The 20,111-nt window shown below is 69.9% G+C and overlaps 2 protein-coding genes across 8 annotated transcripts; one reads left to right on the top strand and one right to left on the bottom strand.

Moving 5' to 3' along the window:
- Positions 1–139: 139 nt before the first annotated feature.
- ANKRD13B (ankyrin repeat domain 13B) lies at positions 140–9,022 on the bottom strand. Of its 4 annotated transcripts, none has more exons than XM_084493276.1 (15): positions 8,842–9,022; positions 5,248–5,383; positions 4,991–5,115; positions 4,851–4,896; positions 4,511–4,654; positions 4,236–4,425; positions 3,640–3,706; positions 3,470–3,551; positions 3,328–3,392; positions 3,110–3,240; positions 2,838–2,995; positions 2,552–2,704; positions 2,301–2,461; positions 1,418–1,498; positions 140–1,258 (listed from the first exon to the last, which is right to left on the bottom strand). In XM_084493276.1, the coding sequence occupies exons 1-15, from the start codon at positions 8,950–8,952 to the stop codon at positions 1,031–1,033; spliced, it is 1,878 nt and encodes a 625-aa protein (XP_084349402.1). In that variant the 5' UTR covers positions 8,953–9,022; the 3' UTR covers positions 140–1,030. The 4 variants fall into 4 exon arrangements, with proteins under 4 accessions (XP_084349402.1, XP_084349403.1, XP_084349400.1 ...); XM_084493277.1 differs by having other exon boundaries at positions 1,422–1,498; XM_084493274.1 differs by having other exon boundaries at positions 2,301–2,704; positions 4,511–4,696.
- Positions 9,023–11,409: 2,387 nt separating this feature from the next.
- Positions 11,410–20,102, top strand: GIT1 (GIT ArfGAP 1). 4 transcript variants are annotated; one of them, XM_084492974.1, is made up of 21 exons: positions 11,410–11,572; positions 14,412–14,545; positions 14,647–14,759; positions 14,846–14,951; positions 15,042–15,128; positions 15,252–15,382; positions 15,472–15,566; positions 15,658–15,700; positions 15,937–15,963; positions 16,237–16,285; positions 16,384–16,456; positions 17,114–17,211; positions 17,305–17,544; positions 17,635–17,787; positions 17,882–18,109; positions 18,266–18,319; positions 18,583–18,669; positions 18,765–18,838; positions 18,943–19,125; positions 19,205–19,268; positions 19,342–20,102. In XM_084492974.1, the coding sequence occupies exons 1-21, from the start codon at positions 11,521–11,523 to the stop codon at positions 19,552–19,554; spliced, it is 2,304 nt and encodes a 767-aa protein (XP_084349100.1). In that variant the 5' UTR covers positions 11,410–11,520; the 3' UTR covers positions 19,555–20,102. The 4 variants fall into 4 exon arrangements, with proteins under 4 accessions (XP_084349100.1, XP_084349101.1, XP_084349102.1 ...); XM_084492975.1 differs by lacking the exon at positions 15,937–15,963 and having other exon boundaries at positions 11,411–11,572; XM_084492976.1 differs by lacking the exon at positions 18,266–18,319 and having other exon boundaries at positions 11,412–11,572.
- Positions 20,103–20,111: the final 9 nt, after the last annotated feature.

The following is a 20,111-nucleotide window of genomic DNA, read 5'->3' as shown; positions in this document are numbered from 1 at the left end:
TCCTGGGGTCCCCCTCCAATAAAGGGCTCGGCCTCCCGTGGCTGCGGGGCAGGGACCTGGGGGCCATATGGGGGGGCCCTGCCCTGCACCCCCCTTGCCCGCACGGCCCCGGGGGGGGGCAGAGAGAGGCCGAGAGGCGCCCGTTCAAGAGCATTTATTGGTGTCGGCCGCGCTCGGAGCTGCTCGGGGCTCCCCCGGCCCTGGCCCAGACGTCGCTTGTGGGGTGCGTGGCGGGGGGGCCGCTACGAAAAGTCCCGCGGGAGCGAGCCGGGGGCCCCCTCCCGTAGCCCCCCCAGTGTGCAAAGAAGGAGCAGCCCGGGGCGGGGAGGTGGGGGCCCGGGGGTTAGCACCATTTGATGTAAGGTTTCTCTTGGGGCTTGGGGGGGCAGTGCCCAGGATGGGGGGGCTGGGAGAAGGGGGTGGGGGGGGGGCAGCCGAGCAGGGAAATTTGGTGGGGGGGGGGTGCAAGCAGGGGGTGAAAGGGGGGGATGTGAAACCAGGCACCCCTTTGTGGGCACCCCCTTGGCTGCCCCATGTGGGCTGGGGGTGCAGTGGGGCTGAGCCCCCCCCCCCCGTTGGCAGGCAGAGCAGCTCCCGGGTAAGTGCACTTGGTAGCGCCTGGGCAGTGGGGCCAATTTGGGGGGGGGGGGGGGGGGGGGCAGCAGGGGGTGCCTGGAGCCCCACAGCTCTGGGGGTGCCCCGGGATAGCCCCCCCCACCCACTCCATTCGGGGTACCCCCCACCACCTCCCCAGGGCGAGGGCAGCACCCCAGGGGGGTGGCTGGGAGGGGTGGGGGACACCCCCCTGCTCCCTGCCACCCCCCCCCAGCACCCCCCTAGACCCTCACCCCCCCAGCTATGGGGACCCCCGTGCGCCCCCATTTCTCCTCCGCGCGCCCCCCCTTACCCACTCCCACTCCCACCGTGTCCCCCCCATATCTCCCCCTCCCCACCCCGTGCCCCATCCACGCGTTCTCCCCGTCCCCGGTGTGTGTGTGGGGGGGGAACCGGGGGAACCGGGGGGGGGGGCTCAGCGGGGGCGCGGGGTCACTTGTCGGTCAGCGAGAGCTGCAGGATGCGCTGCAGCTCCTCTTCCTCCTGCCTCGTCCTCCGCTCGGCCTCCTCCTGCTCCCGCGCCGACAGCGCCATGGCCAAGCGCAGCTGCTCCGCGTAGCTGGGGAGCAGCGCCCCGGGACCCCCGCCCCCCCCCGGGGACGGGCTGCCCGGGGCTCGGGGGGCTGCCGTGTGCTGGGGAGTCCTGGGACGGGCGGCACGGCCTCAGCCGGCATCCCCCCGGGACCCCCACGATGTGCCGGGGGTCGGTGTCCCCGCTGGTGGTTGCCCCCTGACCCTTTTTTTTATTTTTAACCCCCCCTCTGCACCCTGGGGTGGGGGGGGGGCGCTGGCAGGACCTTACCAACCTGTCTCCCCGGCGGCCCTCGTGGGACATGGGGTGGGTGCCCGGCTTGCTGTTGGTCAGAGCCTCCCAGATGGTGACCTGGGGGTGGTGGAGAGGGGGCTGGGGGGGGGCTCGGAGGGGAAATTCAGCCCCGCTGTGGCACGTGGGGGTGGGGGGAGAGGGGTGGGTGGTCCCCATGGGGTCTGTGGGCTCAAAGGAGGGTGAGGAGGGCGGTGGGTGAGGATGAAGAAGGAGGTTGGATGAGGATGAGGAGGATGAGGAGGATGGTGGATGAGAAAAATGTTGGGTGAGGAGGCTGAGGAAGTTGGATGAGGCTGTGGAGGAGGAGAATGTTGGATGAGGATGATGATGAGGAGGAGGATGTTGAATGAGAAGGATGAGGAGAAGGAGGATATTGAATGAGGATGATGAGGAGGAGGCAGAAGATATTGGATGAGGAGGAGGAGGAGGATGAGGAGGATGTTGGATGATGATGATGAGGAGGAGGAAGATGCTGGATGAGGACGCTCAGCATGGTGGATGAGAAAACTGTTGGATGAAGCTGGGGAATGTTGGATGTGGAGGACAAGGCTGAGGGTGTTGGATGAGGCTGAGGATGGTTGTTGGATGAAGATGAGGAGGAGGATGTTGGATGAGGAGGAGGAGGAGGAAGATATTGGATGAGGAGGAGGGAGAGGAGGAGGATGTTGGATGATGATGATGATGAGGATGTTGGATGAGGAGGATCAGCATGTTGGATGAAAAAAATGTTGGATGAGGCCGGGGATGTTGGATGTGGAGGACAAGTCTGAGGGTGTTGGATGAGGATGAGGCCGGGGATGCCGGACAAGGAGGAGGCCGGTGGGTGATGCCGAGGACGGGCTCTCCCCGCGGTGCCCACCTGGTCGTACTCGCTGCCCGCCTCCAGCAGGCTCTGCTGGATGGCGAACTGCAGCAGGTCGTCCTCGTCCTCCCGCAGGGCGTCCTGGTGGGTGCCCACCACGCTGTACCCCCGCGGCACCTCGAAGAGCGCCGGGTCCATCTCGCACGCCCGGCACGACGCTGCGGGGAGACAGGGGCCGACGTGGCTGAGCACCCCGCCGCCCGGGACCCCCGCCGGGACCCCTCCCCAGGTCCTCCCCCACCACCTACTGAGGGAGCTGGAGCTGCTGACGCTGGAGGAGTCGCTGCTGGGCGAGGGCGCCTCGCTGCTGGGGCTGTGCCGCAGGGAGCTGACGGGCTCGTCGCACCCGTTGAGGTTCCCGAAGGTGATGCGGGCGTTGAGGATGTGGAAGATGGGGATTTCTGCCCCAAATAATGCAAAAAAAATAAATAAATTATAAAGGGCAGGGATTGAAGCTGGCTGCTTGGGCTGTGCTGGCGACAAAGTGCCCCCCTCCCTGCACCCATGGGTGCTCGGGTGCCCCCAAACCAGTACCGATTTTGACGGGGAAGCCGGGCGGGAGGCGCAGGGTGATGAAGTCCCGCAGCTTGGCGAAGAGCGCGTTGCTGATCGCCATCAGGTCGATGATGGGGGCGACCTGCTCGCAGAGGGACAGCGGGTGGTCCTCGCACAGCCACAGCTTCGCCTTGAACCTGCGGGGGCGCGGGGGGGACACAGGCGCCGGGCTGGGGACCCCGCGATGGCGGGGGCGGGGGGCAGTGGCACGGCAAGGGTTGGGGTCCCCTCCTCCCCGCTCGCCCCCTCACTTCTGCGTCTTGGTGGTGAGCTCCATGGGCCGCCCCATGTCCCGGTTGCCCAGCTCGAAGTTGGGGTTGAAGTACTCCTCGGGGGTGATGGCCGTGGGGTTGGCGTGGCTCAGCGTCTGCGTGATCAGCGTCTGCGGGGACGGCCCCCACGGTGGCACAGCGCGGGGGCAGCGCGGCCACGGGGACCCCCCCCACCTCCCTGTGCCCCCCACACTCACCCCGTTGTTGGGCCCCACGTGCTGCTCAGCGATGCCCAGGAAGGACTGCAGCGGGGTCTTACTGCCTGCGGGGTGAGGATGGGGGCCGGTGAAGCCCCCCTGCCCGCCGCAGCCCCCTGCCCGCCACAGCCCCTCGCCCTACCTTTGCTCTTGCCCTTGTGCTGGTCCGAGAGGTGCTCGGTCCGCGTCCGCGTGATCAGCTCCACGTTGGACGCCCCGTAGACCTGTCCGAGGGAGGGGAGTGCCAGAGGTGGTGGGTGTTCCCCGAAAACCGGCCGTACCCCCACCACGGCTCGGCCCCCTGCCCCTCACCTTGGCCTCGTACCCGTTCACCATCTCCGTCTTCTCGCTCCGCCAGCCCAGGATCCCGGACTTGTTCCTGGGGGTGAGGTGGGGCGCTGTCAGGGATGGGATGGGATGGATGGGATTGGAAGGGATGGGATGGATAGGACGGGGTGGGAAGGATAGGATGGGATGGGATGGAAGGGATGGGAAGGATGGGAAGGGACAGGATGGGGAGAGATGGGATAGGATGGGATGGGGTGGGATAGGATAGGGTGGGAAGAGATGGGATGGAATGTGAAGGGACAGGATGGAAAGGATGGGATAGGATGAGATGGAAAGGATGGGATGGAAAGGGATAGGATGGATGGGATGGCACAGGATGGGACAGGATGGATGAGATGGGAAGGGACAGGATGGAAAGGATGGGATAGGATGGGATAGGATGGGATGGGAAGGATCTGATGGGATGGGATGGGTTGGATGGATGGGAGAGGATGGGATGGGAAGGGACAGGATGGAAAGGACGGGATGGGTTGAGATGGGATGGGATGGGATGGGATGGGACATTGCTCTTGGATGGCCAGGACGTGGACACCCGGGGGTTCATCGCAGCCCGTGCCCACCTCTCGAAGGCGATGTTCTTGGTGTCGAGCTGGGTGGTGACGACGGGGGCCGTGAGCCGCCCCATCACCTGCTCCTCCGTGGGCTGCACAGCAGCCAGCAGCACCTCCTGGTCATGGCCGGCCAGGGCCAGCGTCTCCGAGTAGACCACCCGCCGGTCGTGGTCGATCTCCATCACCACGGCGCTGGTGTCTGCGGGGAGCAGGCGGTCGGCGCGGGGACGGCCCCCGTGTCCCCCCCCCCTTTTGTCCCCACACCCCCCAGGCCCCCGTCTCACCCTGCCCGCGGAAGACGAAGCTGCGGTTGCCCCGCTGCCAGGTCATATGGTCGAAGCCCAGCAGCGTGGTGTCCACCCGCAGGTTCTGGCCGCTCTTCCACACCTTGTACGTGTCGCTGGGGCAGATCTTGGACACCAGCGGCACTGGGGGGAGACGGCGATAGCCCAGCCGGGGACGGGGCCACCCTGCGTCCCCCGGGTGGGCTGCGAGCGCTGAGCGGGGCGGGGGAACGCACCCAGCACCTCCGAAAGGGGGGGGGGACAGGGGCAAGCCTGGGGAGGGCACGGGGCAGGGGTGGGGGAGGACGCGTTGGGAAGCTCCCGCTCTGCCCGAGCTTACCCCAGCTGGTGAATTCCCACTTCATCTCCACGTAGAAGTCCTGGGCCTGCCGGTGGGAGCGCAGTGGGGTGGGCAGGAGGCTGGCCGTGGTGCCCCTACCTCCCCAAAGCCGCCCCCCCAGCCCCAGCAGGGGCAGGTACCTTGCGCAGCTTCTCCAGCAGGATGGGGATCCCGGCCAGGCGCTTGATGGCTCGCTGGTAGTCGCGGTAGCGCAGGACCAGCTGCACCAGCTCCAGGTCGCGGGTGCTCACGGCCTCCTGCAGCACTGCGGGGCCAAGGGGCGGCACGGCACGGCATGGCACGGGGCCACACGCACGTAGTGCCATGCAAGCAGCCCCCCAGGGAGCTGGGGCAGCGGGGTGAGCGTGCCCGTGCCCGTGCCCGAGCCCCTGCTCACCCGTCCAGCCGCTGCGGTTCTCCTTGCCCACGTCAGCTCCATGCTTCAGCAGCACCCGGGCGCACTCGAGGTGGCCCAGCGTGGTGGCCAGGTGCAGCGGGGTGCGTCCTCGGGGGTCCAGCTGCTCGATGTCGGCCTGCCGGGGGGATTGGCAGGGCTCAGGGGGCACCAGGATGGCCGGGACCCCCTGCCCGTGCCCTCCCACGGACGTGAGGCTCGTGGCCGGGGAAAGCAGCCGACGTTTGCCTCTATCTCCATGAGCATCCCCATCCCCCTGAGCAGATGCGTGTGCACCACACCCCAAAATGCTCAAAACCCAAAGGTTTTCCTGCTCCCCCCAGCCCCACGGACTCACTGCCAGCACCCAGCACGGCTCTGTACAGCCAGGCAGGGCTGCACCCGTGACACGGGCACGGAGCAGGGTCACCGCGCGCAGGCGGTCGATGGGTGCGTGCCCCCAGCCCGGTGCAAGGGGCTCCACACCACCCATTGCAGCTGCGAGCTGGGAAAATCCCCCACCTCTGAGGATCTGGGAGGGGGTTTTGGGGCGGGTTTGCGCCCAGTTGCCAGGCAGCAGCTGCCGGCAGCCCCCTCCGCGGCACGGCGGGCGACGCTTGGTGCTGCGGCGGGCGCACGTGTTCCCCGCCGGAGCCGGGGGCGTGCGGCGCTGCGTGAGCGGAGCGAGCGGCTGCTCCGAGCATCCCCAGCCCCGGGGAGCCGTGCTGGGGCTGCGATTGTTTGTGCCAAGCCTGGAGGCTGGCACCGAGCCAGCCCTGAGGAATCCCCCCCCACCACCTCTCCCCGGGCTCCGGCTCTCCCCGACGGCAGCGGCGGCGGCGCACCCAGCACCCAGCGTCCTACTTGGGGGATTAGAGGGGGGGAGAAGCTGCAGCCACCCCGTTGCCAGGGCTGGGGGCACAGCTGGGGGCCTGATGGAGCTGTGTGGAAGCCCCCCAGCTTCAGCATCCCCCCCCCACCCTCCAGCAGGCGGTACCCAGAGGGGGGCACTCAGATGGTGCCGGGGCAGGAGGCGCAGCTGCAGGACCCAAAGGTGCCACCCAAAGGTGCCGGCTGGGATCTGGCACCCCAGAGGGGTTTGGGGACGGGCAGGGGTCGGGTGGGGGCTCTTGCTGCTGGGGACAGGGCTCTGACCCCCCCAGCAAGTCCCCCCACTCATCACTTGTGTCCCCCTGCTCGTCGCAGCGATGTCCTGGGGATGTCCCCAGGGCCATGAGTGCCCCCATGTCCCTGGGGGGCTCATCATGCAGGGGACCCCCCAGGCTTCCCCCACTGCCCAAACCAAACAGATTTCCCCCCCTCCATCTCCCCAGGAGCCCGCGTGCTGCTCCAACGCTCTCCAGGCGACTGCTGCTTTTTAATTGCGCTAATGAAATGACTCTAATTAAAGCAATCGCCCCCCAGCTGGGGGACGGGTGCTGCAGGCTCCGCGGGGCTCCCCACCCGCAGCCGTGCCCCAGCGCCACAGGGCAAGGGGGGGGGGGTCCAGGGCCACCAATTTGGGGACACGATGCCAGAGCCAGCCCCGGGGGACACGGCGTGACCCAATTTCCACCCTGCAGAGCGTGGGACGGCTCCGGGCCGGGGGGGGGGCACAGCTCCTGTCCTGGGCCTGTGACACCCGCTGGGGACAGGGACGTGTTTGGGGCGGTGGCGGTGCCACGTGAGGCCGCAGCACGGCCGCTCCTCGCCCCAAACCCTGCGGGTTGTCCCCAGGGTGGGGGACCTGAGGGTGGGCACGGACCCCAGAGCCGGTGCCCGGGTGGCAGCGGGGGACAGGGACCTGCACGGGGTGGCGGTGGCGGTGCTGGGCGCTGCTGTCCCTGCGCAGCCCCAGGGGACAGCGGGGTGACCCCAATTACTGCCGTGCGAGACGGGGCAGGCGGTGGCGTGGGGCGTCCTGGCACTGTGGGGTCGTGGCACTGCCTGCCGTGTCCTCACGCCGTCCCTGCCATGGGGACACGCCGGGTCGAGGTCCCCAGGTGGGGACAAGCGCAGCCTGGGGCCCGGCGGTGACATTCAGGGGTGACCCACATGCGGCACGGCGAGAGGCACGGCGAGGAGCAGCCCCACGAGCTGCCCCAGCGCTCCCAGCCCCACGCACCTGCACGCAGAGGGGGGGGTCCCGTGGGGTGCCACTGCCCCCCGTGGGGGTCCCCGGGGTGGCAGGAGGGCAGGGTGCCCAGGCAGGGGACAGGCACCCCCAGCACCCCCCGCAGCAGCCGCATGGGCCCGCTCAGCTCGGGGCTGCAGAGGGCCGAGCCGTGTCCCCAAATGCCCTGGGTGGGGATGGGGAGGGGGCTCAGGCCAGGCTACCCCCCCCCTCCTCTCCCCAAACCCCTCCTGCCCTGCAGCCTGGCCTGCAGCACCCAGCACCCCCCCCAGTGCACCCCCAGCACCCTTGGGTGCTCGCAGGGCTGGCTTTGCTCCCCCCCTAGCCATAGGGGCACGATGGGGGCCCCAGGAGGAGCCCCCCCACATTAGGGCAAGGAGGGGGGGGGCTCTCTTAGAAAACCCCGCTCGCAGCCCCCGCATCCCCCCACGCCCTGCTTTGATCTCTGCCGCTCCTGGTGGAAAAAAATAAAAATAAACAACAAAACGACCCCAAATTACAGCGGAAATAAACCCAGTGGTGTTGGGGAGGGGGGGGGCGATGCCGGCATGCAGCCCCCCCCCCCAGACGGCCCCCACAATGGAGGCGGGTGTGGCGGGGGCACCACGGCACGGCGGGGACCCCCTGCCCGCACCCATCCGGCACGGGGCCGCGCAGCACCCTAGGGTGCCGGGAGGGTGCCGGGGGTGGGGGTCGAGCAGCTGCATTTGAGGCTCGGGGGGGGGGCGGGGGAAGGCACAGCCTCGCCGCCGGCCTCCGCCAGCGCCTGCGGTTTTCCTGCGTCTTCAGGGTTGGGTTTTAATTACCTGGATTGCAACGCCAGCGGGGAGATGGGGGCTGGGAACGCGCCCGCGGTCATCGGAGAGCTGGGGGGGGGTCCCCAAACCGTGGGGGGGGGGGCACAAGGAGGGTGCTGGGCCTCCTGGGGCTGGGGGCCCTGCCTCGCCCTCCCTACAGGGTGGGGAGCTGGGGGCGCACCCCCCGCCGGGCCCTCGGCACCTTGGGTTTGGGGGGGGGGGCGCGGAGGCCTAGAGGAGGGGGCTGGGGGCACGTGGGGGGGGGCACCGCCGTGTGCCAGAGCTGGTGGGGCTGTCACAGCCCTGCCGTGCCCGGGGGGGGGGCATGGGGGGACCCTGAGCCCTGCTGGCGTTGTGGTGAGGGAGACCCCAACCCCATCTCCATCCTCGTCTCCATCCCCATCCCTACCTCCATCCGCATCCTTATCCCCGTCCTCATCCTCATCATCCTCCTCATCCTCCTCATCCTCACCACCATCCTCATCCTCACCCTCACCCTCCTCATCCTCAGCACCCCGTGCAGCCAGCATTGCATCAGCCCCGGCCGTGCCGTTCCGCGCACCTAACCGTGCCGGGGATGCCCCCCAAACACCCCCACCCCCCCCCCACCCCGGACCACCCCCCTTAAAAAAAAAAAAAAAACCCTCCATCTCCCCGCCTCCCCACCTGCTTGGAGCTGAGCTCCCGGTCCAGGTCCCGGGCTCGGTTGTGCCAGACGAGGTAGTGCAGCGGGTACCTGCCCTCCGGCCCCTTCCTGCCCGAGCAAGACGCGAGCATCCTCCGTGCATTGCGGGGAGCGGCGGGCGCGGAGCGGGGCGGAGCGGGGCGCGGGGCGCGGAGCGGAGCGGAGCCGAGCGGGGCGGGCACCTCCCGGCCGGGGCTGTCCCCCCCCACCACCAAACCCCCCCCCCCACCAAACACACACACACACACACACACCCCTATGGCTCCCCCTCCCCGCACCGCCCGGCCTCATGGGACTTGTAGGCAGAGGGCATCGCCCCCTTCTTCCTCCTCCTCCTCCTCCTCCTCCTCCTCCTCCTCCTCTTCTTCTTCCTCCTCCTCCTCCGCCCCGCACCCCCAGCCACCCCCCCCCCGCCGTGTGTGTGTGTGTGCATGGTGCGGGGGGGCTGCCAAGGGACACCATTGTCCCCCCCCGCCCTATATTCACCTCCCTAAATTTCCCCCCACCCCCCCCGTATTCTCCTTCCCCAGCCCGATTTGCGCCCCCCCAAGGTGGATGGATGATTCTTCTCCCCCCTCGGCCGTGGGGGGGTCTCTGTAGAGCCTCGACCCCCCCCCCATCAGCAGCAGCTCCCCCCCCCCCCCCCGTTTCCCTTTTCCTCCTGCGTTTCTGCCTTTTCCGGCGGCCTCCCGAGAACAATGCGAGGCTGGGCCTCCGCTGCCCGGCCCGGCCCCCCCGCCGCCCCCCCCCTCCCCGGACCCCCCCGGACCCCCCCAGGACCCTCCCGGACCCCCCCGGACCCCCCCCAGCCCCCCGGTGCCGTGTTTTGCCCCCCCCCCCCCCCCCCCCGCCGAGCCGGAGGCAGCCGGTGGCCGGGACCCCCCCTCTCCAAGCCCCCCCCCCTCTCCCCAGGACCCCCCCCCGGGACCCCCCCATGTCCCCGCCATCCCAAATGCCCCATGACGTCATGGGTCATCCCCATGGCAACCAGCGGTGAGGTCACAGCCCTGCCAGGCCCCCGGGGGGGGGGCAAGATCCGGACCCCCCCCCCCCCTCCTCTGGTGGCCTGGGGTCCCTATGGTGACACTGGGGGGGTCCCCAGTGGGGCCGGCCCCCAGAGGGACCCCCAAACCCCACCCTCACCCCAATCCCCCTTGGTGTCATCCCCCCTCCGGGGGGGTCTATAGGTGGGGGGGGTGGCAGTGACCCCTGTGCCCCCCACACACCCGGCCCAGGCTGCCCGCAGTGACCCCATGCACCGGCTGGGACTGGGGGCAGTGGGGGCACGGGGATGGGGGGCACTGGGCAGGACTGGGGGTGCAGGGCTGGGGGCAGAGAGGAGCAGTGCCCGGGGCTGGGGGGGCTGGGGGCTGGACCAGGAACTGGACCAGAAACAGGATCAGGACCAGGATCAGGATCAGGATCAGGACCAGGACCATGGGGTGCCCAAGACCAGGATCAGGACCAGGATCAGGACCAGGACTTGGACCAGGATTAGGAGATGCCCAGAGCTGGGACCAGGAGCAGGGGTAGGACCAGGTCCAGGACAAGGATCAGGAGTAGGATCAGGAGATGCCCAGGGCCAGGACCAAGACCAGGATCAGGACCAGGACCAGGGGATGCCCAGGATGAGGAGATGCCCTAGACCAAGACAAGGACCAGGACCAGGATCAGGATCAGGATCAGAACCAGGACCAGGACTAGGAGCAGGACCGAGACCAGGACTAGCGGACGCCCAGGACCAGGATATGCCTTACAGAAGGACCAGGACCAGGACTCAGATCAGGACCAGGGGGTGCCCAGGACCAGGACCAGCACTGGGGGATGCCCAGGCCCAAGAGATGCACTGGACCAAGACCAGAACTAGGAGCAGGACTAGGACTAGGACCAAGAACAGGACTAGGAGCAGGAGCAGGACCAGGATCAGGAGATGACCAGAACCAGGACAGGGACCAGGAGATGCCCAGGACCAGGAGATGCCCAGGAGCAGGAGATGCGTTGGACCAGGACCAGGACCAGGGCCAGGACCAGGACCAGGACCAGGACCAGGACCAAGCTCCGAACCAGACCCATTTGCTGCCCAGAACCAGAACCGGGCAGCAGGTTGGGGCTGCTCCATCAGCGCTGCCCCCTCCCCGCAGCGGGTGCCCGCGGGCTGGGTGCGCTCGGCGGCCGCGCGGGGCGGTGCCGGGACCGGGACCGGGACCGGGACCGGGACCGGGGCGGGGAGGAGCCGGTCTCGGTACCGGGGCGGTGCCGGAGGTGCCGGTACCGGGGCCGTGCGGTGCCGGAGGTGCCGGTATCGCTGCAGGAGGTGCCGGTACCGGTGCCGGAGGTGCCGATACCGGTGCGGGCGGTGCCGGTACCGGGACGCGGGGCGGGGGCGGCGGCGGGGCCCCTCCTCCGCCGGGGCCGGGCTTGCGCCGCTTCCTGCGGAGCCGCCGGGCGCTGGGAGCAGCCGGCAGCCCCGGCCGGGGGGCCCCTCGCCGTCTGTCCCCCCCCCTCTCCCCTTTCCCCTTCTTCCTCCTCCTCCTCCTCCTCCTCCCCCCTCCTCCCTCCCCGCCCGGCCCGGTGCCCCCGGTGGGCCCGGTCCGTGCCGCCGCCGCCCCCCCCCCACGCTGGCGCAGAGGCCCGGGCCCGGGCCCGCCTCGCCGCTGAGGATGTCCCGGAAGGCGCAGCGGGCCGAGGTGTGCGCAGACTGCAGCGCCCCAGGTAAGGGCAGACCCCCCCCTCCCAACCCCCGGCCCCCCCGAGCCCCCCCTTCCCCGTGCAGGGGCTGCAGCCCCCGGAGTCTCCGTTGCCCCCCCCCCCCCATCTCCGGTGGGCTCCGGTTGCGGCTCCGCTTGCACCTTGCCCGTGAGCCCCCCCCCGGTTGTCTGTGCCCCCCCCCCCCACGTTGCATTCGCACCCCCGGAGCCCCCCAGGAGCCGGTTCATAGCCCTCCCGCTGAGCCCCCCCCGGGTGCACCAAGCGCTGTGCCCCCCCGGTACGCCCGCAGCACCCCCATCCCCCCCCTCTCCAAACCCTGCACCCCCCTCTGTGCGCCCCCCCCTCAAAAAGCAGTGCCAAGGGCCGCATCCACACCCCACGGCGCACCCCCTTCGCACCCCACACCGCACCCCTTGGGACCCCCGCATCCCCCCAGCAGCCCTGCGATGCGCCCCAAATACCCCCCCACACACCGAGCACCCCCACCTTGCACCCCTCCAGCCCAAGGAATCTCCTGGAGCACCCCAAATCTGCCCCCAGCCTCCGCGCCCCTCGGCACGGGCGCTCCCGGTGCCATCTGGGGACCCGGCCCTGGGCAGGGTTTTGGGCCAGGGCAGGGTTTTGGGGGGGGACCCTCCCCACGGGGGGGACCCTCCCCACGGCCCCCCCAGCGCCCACGCCATGGGGCTGGCTGGCTGCGGGGCGGGCAGAGCGGGGCTGCAAGCCACAGCCTGAGCCTGGGCATGACGGATCCCATCCGCGGCGGTGCCGGTGCCCGCAGCCCCAGCGCCGGGTGCCAGCCCCGCGGGCGTCACACCGGGGGCCGCTCCCCCAAAAACCCGTGCCGGTGGCCGGCCCCGCGGTGCCGAGGCGATGAATGAACCGGGGCCCGAGCGTCGAAGCTGGCCTCGCAGCCGGCCCCGGAAAGCTGCCCGCGGGCAAAGGCTGTGCCCAAATTATTCCGGCCACGTGCCAAGGGCCGGATCCTGCCAGGAGAGCCGGCGGCACGCGTGGGCGCGGGGCTGCCCCGGCCGGTGGTGGGCGAGCGGGGGGTACCCGGGGCTCTCCGCGGGGCGCCGCGAGCCTGGCGGTGCCGAAGCTCCCAGCCCCGGGGGGTGAAATGGAAACCAGTTTCTTCCAATCTCTTATCACCCGGCAGCCATGTGAGGAAATGAGTTATAAAGTCCAGAGGCCGCTTCCTACCGCGCTGGGAGTGCCCGTGCCGGGGATGCGCGGCCCCACGTGGGTGCTCCAAGGGGTGCCCGGGGTGCCCCGGCCTCGCTGCCCGCCCTGCTCACCCCAAAACCCGCCCTGCTGTCCCCCGGTGGGGCTGCCAGCTGGCCCCAACCCTCCCCTCGCTGGGGCTGGGGGGGTTTCTACATCAGCCCCCCATTACACACACCCCAACACGGTTCTGGCACTCCCTCGGGGTGCGGGGTCCCTCCGTGCCGAGGCTCTCCAAGCCACCCCGATGCCCCCGCGCATCCCGCTGGGTCCCGCTGGTGCAGAGGGGGCGACACGCTGTGGGACCCCAAATCTGTAGGGTGCAGGGGCTGCAGCAGCCTGGCCGGTGTGGTGGTGTGTGTTTTCCCCCCCCCCACGGCCCTGCACGCAGCGTCCTGTTCCCGGCAGCGCCCCGTGGGCCGCGGGCGCGGAGGCGCAGATGCAGCCGTGCCGGCTGCCAAGGCGCTGCCATCTGCCCGGGCAGCGCTGCCAGGATGGGAGGGGGGGGGTGCTATGGGGCCGCGGCTGGGAGCACCCCCAAAATGGGGTCCTCAGGGCTGCCCGTCACGCTGTGGGACCGCCAGTGGGGTTTTGGGGAGGGGGCCGGGACCCCGCGGGCAGGAAGGAAGCGCCGGAGCCTGGCCGCTCGCCCGCCTTCCTCTGTGGGGTCGCGGGGACAAGGCAGCATTTGGGGACAGGGTGGGCAGTGAGGGCTGTCACCCCCCCCCCGGGCTGTGTGCCCCTGCGTGTGTCCCTTCCTCCCATGGCACAGCGGGGTGTTTGTGTAGGCCCTACAGAAACAAGGGTGGAAGTGCTGGCTGTGGGGCTGGGCAGAGGCTGGCACGGCTCTGCCGCACCAGAGGGGCTCTCGGGGACAACCTGTGTGCAGGACGGTGACACCCCCTGCCCCTTCTGTCCCCCACCGTGCAGGGTGGGGGCCAGGACCTGTTTAGGGTGCTGGGTGGGGGAAGCTGCCCCCCCTGGGGCCAGCAGCGGGGCCCCCGTGGGTGCCATGGCCGGAGCGGGGCCGGTGCCAGCGGCGCGGCCGCTCAAACGTCCCTTTGTTCTCATGGGGACACAAAGGGCTCCAGTCCGGCCGGGCCAGGAGGGGGGGGGGCAGCAGCCAGGGCTGGGGAGGGGGCACAGTGCTGCGGGGGGGGCACAGCACCAGCCCCCCAAATCTGAGGGGTTGCAGAGCCAGCAATGGCTGCGTGCATGGGAGAGCACCGGCACGGGGTGCCCACTCTTTTGGGGGCGCACTGCACCCAGCCGGAGACCCCCCCATGCCCTCCCCATGCCCAGCCCGGGGCTCATGGGGTGCACAGCCCCCCCCCCTCCAGTTTTGGGGTGCCCCCGCTCACAGCATGGGGCTGGCATCGCCCCCACTGCCAGCCGCCCTCGTGCTGGGGGAGGCCGAATCCTGCCCCCCCCCCCCCCCAGGCGGTGCCTGGTTGCCAATGGAAACCTTTGGGTTTCCCCCGGCGGTGGGATGAGCCCCTCGCCGTCGCCTGGGAAACCACCGCGTTGCTGCGGCGACGCTGCCCCCCCCCAAAATAAAATATTCGGGTGTTGGATGGAAGGAAGGGACCCCCCCTGTAACGCCCCGTGCCCCCCGCAGACCCTGGCTGGGCCTCCATCAACCGCGGCGTCCTCATCTGCGACGAGTGCTGCAGCGTGCACCGCAGCCTGGGCCGCCACATCTCCATCGTCAAGCACCTGCGCCACAGCCCCTGGCCCGCCACCCTGCTCCAGGTGGGTGCCCCGGCCTTGGGGAGGGGGCCGGGGAGGGGATTTGGGTGGGTGGGTGGGTGGGGGGGGGTCCCGGCACCCAGCGCCATGCCTCTGCCCCGCAGATGGTGCACACCTTGGCCAGCAACGGGGCCAACTCCATCTGGGAGCACTCGCTGCTGGATCCGGCCCAGGTGCAGAGCGGGCGCCGCAAGGCCAACCCGCAGGACAAAGTGCAGTAAGTGTGGGCCGCGGGGAGGGGGCTGCGATGGGCTGGTGACCCCCCCCCTCACTGCTAAACCCCCCCCCCACCATCCTCACCAGCCCCACCAAGTCGGAGTTCATCCGCGCCAAGTACCAGATGCTGGCCTTCGTCCACAAGCTGCCCTGCCGGGACGACGACGGCGTCACCGCCAAGGACCTCAGCAAGGTGGGGGCGTGGGGACCACCCCCCCCGGTGGTGGTGGTGGGGATTAAAACCCATCACTTACCCCCCCACACCCCTCATCTCACCCCGCAGCAATTGCACTCCAGCGTGCGGACGGGCAACCTGGAGACCTGCCTGCGCCTGCTCTCGCTGGGGGCTCAGGCCAACTTCTTCCACCCGGTGAGCGCCCCGCGCCGTGGGGCTGGTTGTGGGGTCAGCTTTTGGGGCCGGCTGTGGGGCACCGGGGGTCTCGGGCTGTGCTCCAGCCCCGGATCTGGAGGTTGATGCTCGCGGTGCCCGCAGGAGAAGGGCACCACGCCGCTGCACGTGGCGGCCAAGGCCGGGCAGATCCTGCAGGCAGAGCTGCTGGTGGTCTACGGCGCTGACCCCGGGGCGCCCGACGTGAACGGCCGGACCCCCATCGACTACGCCAGGTGAGATGAGGGGGGGGGGAAAATGGGGATGGGGGGGGTTCACCAGCACCCCGGGACCGGCATCACCCCAGTCCCGTGCCCCCACACAGGCAGGCGGCCCAGCACGAGCTGGCGGAGCGGCTGGTGGAGTGCCAGTACGAGCTGACCGACCGGCTGGCCTTCTACCTCTGCGGCAGGAAGCCGGGTGAGTGCCGGGCTCGGCGCCGGGGCTCAGCCCTTGGGGAGGTTGGGAGTAAAAAGGGGGGGCTGCTCTCACCACCCCTGTCTTTGCGCAGACCACAAGAACGGGCACTACATCATCCCGCAGATGGCAGACAGGTGAGCGCCCCGTGCCCGCGGCCACGCCGCCGACACCCCCGTCCCGTCCCCCCCGGCGTCCCCGCTGGGCCCAGGGGGGCACCGCGGCCGCCTGCCTGTGACCGGCGCTGGAGCATCTTTTTTGGGAAGGGTTGGGGGGAAATGGGATGGGGTGGGGGGGGTCCGTGTGCAGCGTGGTGGGGTTTAACGTCCTCCTTTATCCTGTTCTTCCCTCCGCTGCCTTCTCCGGAGCGCAGGGTGCGCCCAAAGTGCATGGCACAGAGGTATTGTCCGCTCGGCTCTCGGCACCGGGGGCCCCCCCGCTGCAGCCCCCGGCGCTCGGTGCAGCCCGGCGAGGGGCACCCGGGTTGGGGGGGTCCCGCTCGCCCCATGCCACCTCGCCCCCCGGCCCCGTGCCTGCCCGCCAGCCCCTCTCCCTGCTCGGCGAAGCCCCCTCCAAGCCCGGGGGTATCTGGGGTGCATCTGGGGAGCATTTTGGTGAGGAAAACCAGGAATAACCCCCCAATTTGTGTCCCCCCCCCCCATGCACCCCACAGTCTGGACCTCTCCGAGCTGGCCAAGGCGGCGAAGAAGAAGCTGCAGGCGGTGAGTGGGGAGCGGGGCCAGGCTTGGAGGGGGGGGCTCAGCGCCTGCCACCACCCCCCCGGCCTGACATTTATGTGTCCCCCCCCGTCCCGCTGCAGCTCAGCAACCGCCTCTTCGAGGAGCTGGCCATGGATGTGTACGACGAGGTGGATCGCCGGGAGAACGACGCGGGTGAGCGGGGCCACGGGGAGCAGCCGGGGGTGGCCGCAGGGTGTCCCCCCCCCCGTTCGGTGCTGGCGGGCGTCCCGGCTCGGGGAGGAGCAGGCAGCGAGGGGGGGGCGATCCGGCACCGCAGGCCCCTCCTTCCTCATTCCTCCGGCCGGGGCCAGGGGCCGTTTCCTCCACGCAAGGGGCTGCTGCCACGCCACGGGACGTGGGGGTGCTGGAGGTGGGTGCTGGGTGTCGTCGTCCCCCCCCCGAGCTGTGGGGCTGGGGGACAAGCCCTGGTCTGATTTTGTGGGGTTCCGCGGGGAAGGGTGCCGGGGGGGGACCCTTTTCCAGGGAAAGGCAGGAGCGATGGGCATGCCAAAATTGCTCCAGCCTTGGCTGGGGGGGGCACGGGGCTGTGCCCCCAAAGGGATCTGGGGGTCCTGGGTGTTTGGAGCCCCCCCCCCGGGCAGAGGGGGTGGCTGGGGGAGGCGATTCCGTCAGCACAGCTGGGCTCCGCTCCCAGCCCCAGCACGCTGGCCCCGAGCCCGCGCCTGCGTCCTGCCGGCCCCGCAGCCTGCCCGGGGTGGGGACAGCACCCCTGGGCCCCCCCCACCCACACAGCCACCCCCTGGGGTGGGGTCGGAGCCCCCCCCCCTGATGCCAGGTCCCTGCCCGCAGTGTGGCTGACGACGCAGAACCACAGCACGCTGGTGACGGAGCGCAGCGCCGTCCCCTTCCTCCCCGTCAACCCTGAGTACTCGGCCACCCGCAACCAGGTGAGCCCCGCCGGGCCCCTCGTGCCCCCCCAGATTTACACCCAGACCCCCCCCTTCACCCCCTTTTTTTTTTTTTCCTCCTTCACCTCCCAGGGCCGGCAGAAGTTGGCCAGGTTCAACGCCAGGGAGTTCGCCACGCTGCTCATCGACATCCTGGGGGAGGCCAAGCGCCGGCAGCAAGGGAAGAGCCTGCTGAGCCCCACGGGCGACCTCGACTTCTCCCTGCGGAGCCAGAGCGACCTGGACGACCAGCACGACTACGACAGCGTCGCCTCCGACGAGGACACGGACCAGGAGCTGCTGCGCAACGCCTCCCGCAACAACCGTGCCCGGGTGAGCCCCGTGCGCCCCCCCTTACCTCCCTGCTGCTCAGCAGCCCCCCTGCCGGGGTCGGATCCTGGCGCTGAGCCCCTCTCCCCGCAGAGCATGGACTCCTCGGATCTGTCGGATGGCCCCATCACGCTGCAGGAGTACCTGGAGGTGAAGAAGGCCCTGGCCGCCTCGGAGGCCAAGGTGCAGCAGCTGATGAAGGTGAACAACAGCCTGAGCGACGAGCTGCGCCGGCTGCAGCGCGAGGTGGGGCGCGGGGACGCCGGGACCCCCATCGTACCCACCCCCTATCCCTGCGTATCCCCCCTCCTTTCCTAATTTTTCCTTCCCCTTGCTGCAGATCCACAAGCTGCAGTCGGAGAACACGCAGATCCGGCAGCAGACGGGGCCCCCGCACCCGGCTCCGACCCCCAGCGAGCGCCCGGAGCACGGGCACCCCCCCGGCACGGCCCCCCCACACCGCCGGGACCGCCAGGCCTTCTCCATGTACGAGCCCGGCTCGGCGCTGAAGCCTTTTGGGCAGCCGGTGGAGGAGCTGGTGACCAGGCTGCAGCCCTTCGGCAGCAGCGTGAGTGGCTCCAGAGGGGGGGCACGGGGAGATTTTTGGGGGTCAGGGGGGAATTTAGGGCACCCCAAGGGGGGTTGGTGGTGCTGCAGAGCTGGGTTCCTTCCCCGGGGGGGGTGCCGGGGGCGGCGGGGGCTTTACCCTTTCGTGTGTCGCCAGGAGGCGGAGGACGAGGCTCTGTACTCCATGCACATCCCGGCCAGCGTGTACCGGGTAAGGGGGCCGCGGCGGGGGCGGCTCCTGCATGGGACGTGGTGGCCATCGTCCTCCCGACTGCCAGCCCTCCACGCACGTCTTCCTGGGATGTGTCCCCCCCCTCCTTCCCCTGCACCGCCGGGACCCCCCCCCGGGAGGTTCCCGCATGCAGGGTGGCCGTGTCCCCTCTGCTCGTCCTCCCCTTTGCGTGCCCGGGGTCGGCTCCGTGGGGTCCTGTGCGCCCCGTTCAGCGCCGTCTCCCCCCTTTTTCCCCCCTCCAGATGCGGAAAGGTCCGTCGGCCTCCTCCATGCCCTTTCCCCCATCCTCCCCGCTGCTCTCCTGCCCGCCTGACGGTGCCCGGCACATGGTGACGTACTGGGGAGGATTCGGGGTGGGGGGACCCCGGCCCCATGCAGGATTTGGGGCTGGGCAGGGCTTTGACACCGCTCCTCTGCCCTACAGAGCAAACTGGACCGGCACGGCAGCGGCACCGACAGTGACTACGACAACACCCAGGCGGGCGAGATCCTGCTTGGGTGAGTTTTGGGGCTGGGGACTGCGCTGCCACCCTGCTTTGGGGACATGGGGACCTGGGGACATGGGGTGGGCACTGACCTGTGGGTGTTTTGGGTCCCCGCAGCATGGAGGGGAAGCGTTTTGTGGAGCTGAGCAAGGACGAGGATTTCCCCCACGAGCTGGACCCGCTGGACGGGGAGCTGGATCCCGGGCTGCCCAGCACGGAGGACGTCATCCTCAAAACCGAGCAGGTCACCAAGAACATCCAGGAGCTGCTGCGGGCTGCCCAGGAGTCCAAGCACGACAGGTAGGGCTGCGCCGTGACCCCGGGGGGGTCAGGATCCATCGTGTCCCCCCCTTCCTTAACCCCTCTCCTCTCCCCCTAGCTTCGTGCCCTGCTCGGAGAAGATCCACTCGGCCGTGACGGAGATGGCATCTCTCTTCCCCAAGGTAGGAGGCTTGGGGTGTCCCCCCTAGCCCCCCGTTTCCATCACCCCATGCCCTGACGCTGTTCTCCTTGCAGAAGCCGGCGCTGGAGACGGTGCGGAGCTCGCTGCGGCTGCTCAACGCCAGCGCCTACCGGCTGCAGAGCGAGTGCCGCAAAACCGTGCCCCCCGAGCCGGGCGCCGCCGTGGACTACCAGCTCCTGACCCAGCAGGTCATCCAGTGTGCCTACGACATCGCCAAGGCCGCCAAGCAGCTGGTCACCATCACCACCCGCGAGAAGAAGCAGTGAGCGCCGGCCCGAGCCCTCCTGCACCTCCCCGGCCTCTCCTCCCCTCCCTTCTCCCCCCCTTCCCCGTCTCCTCCTCCCTCTTTTTCGACGGCGTTTGGCACCCAGGGGTGCAAGTGGCCTTAGCCCTTGCGGGGCCAGGGCGCGGGGCGAGCCCCCGTATCCCCCCCCCCCCAACCACCCCTGGTGCCTCCACGGAGCTGGTGCTCAGCTGTGGGGTAGGTGCCTGCGTCCCCCTGTACAGCCCCCTGCCCGCCCCGTGCAGCCCCCCCACCCCGGGGCATGCGCCTAACTTATCCTGTACATAGCGTGTGGAGCTGCCCGTGCTGGCAGCTGCGATGCCCCCCCTGTCCCCCCCCCATCCCTCGCCGGGTGGCCGATACCCCCCGAGGCCACCCGCAGCGTTACACTGGACCGGGATGCCCGCGGCCCCCCCCCCCCCCCCCCAAAAAAAAACCCCTTTCCCTGGGCGTCCTGCCCTATGCTGGGGCCGCGCTCCCTACTGTAAGATGTGTTCTTGTACATTTGTATCAATAAAGATGTGAGCATTGCACGGACCC

The sequence above is a fragment of the Aythya ferina genome (genome assembly GCF_964211825.1).
Source record: "Aythya ferina genome assembly, chromosome: 19".
Taxonomy (NCBI): Eukaryota; Metazoa; Chordata; class Aves; order Anseriformes; family Anatidae; genus Aythya; species Aythya ferina.
The sequence above is the reverse complement of the archived record's forward strand: the minus strand, read 5'-3'. Positions and strand labels throughout refer to the sequence as shown.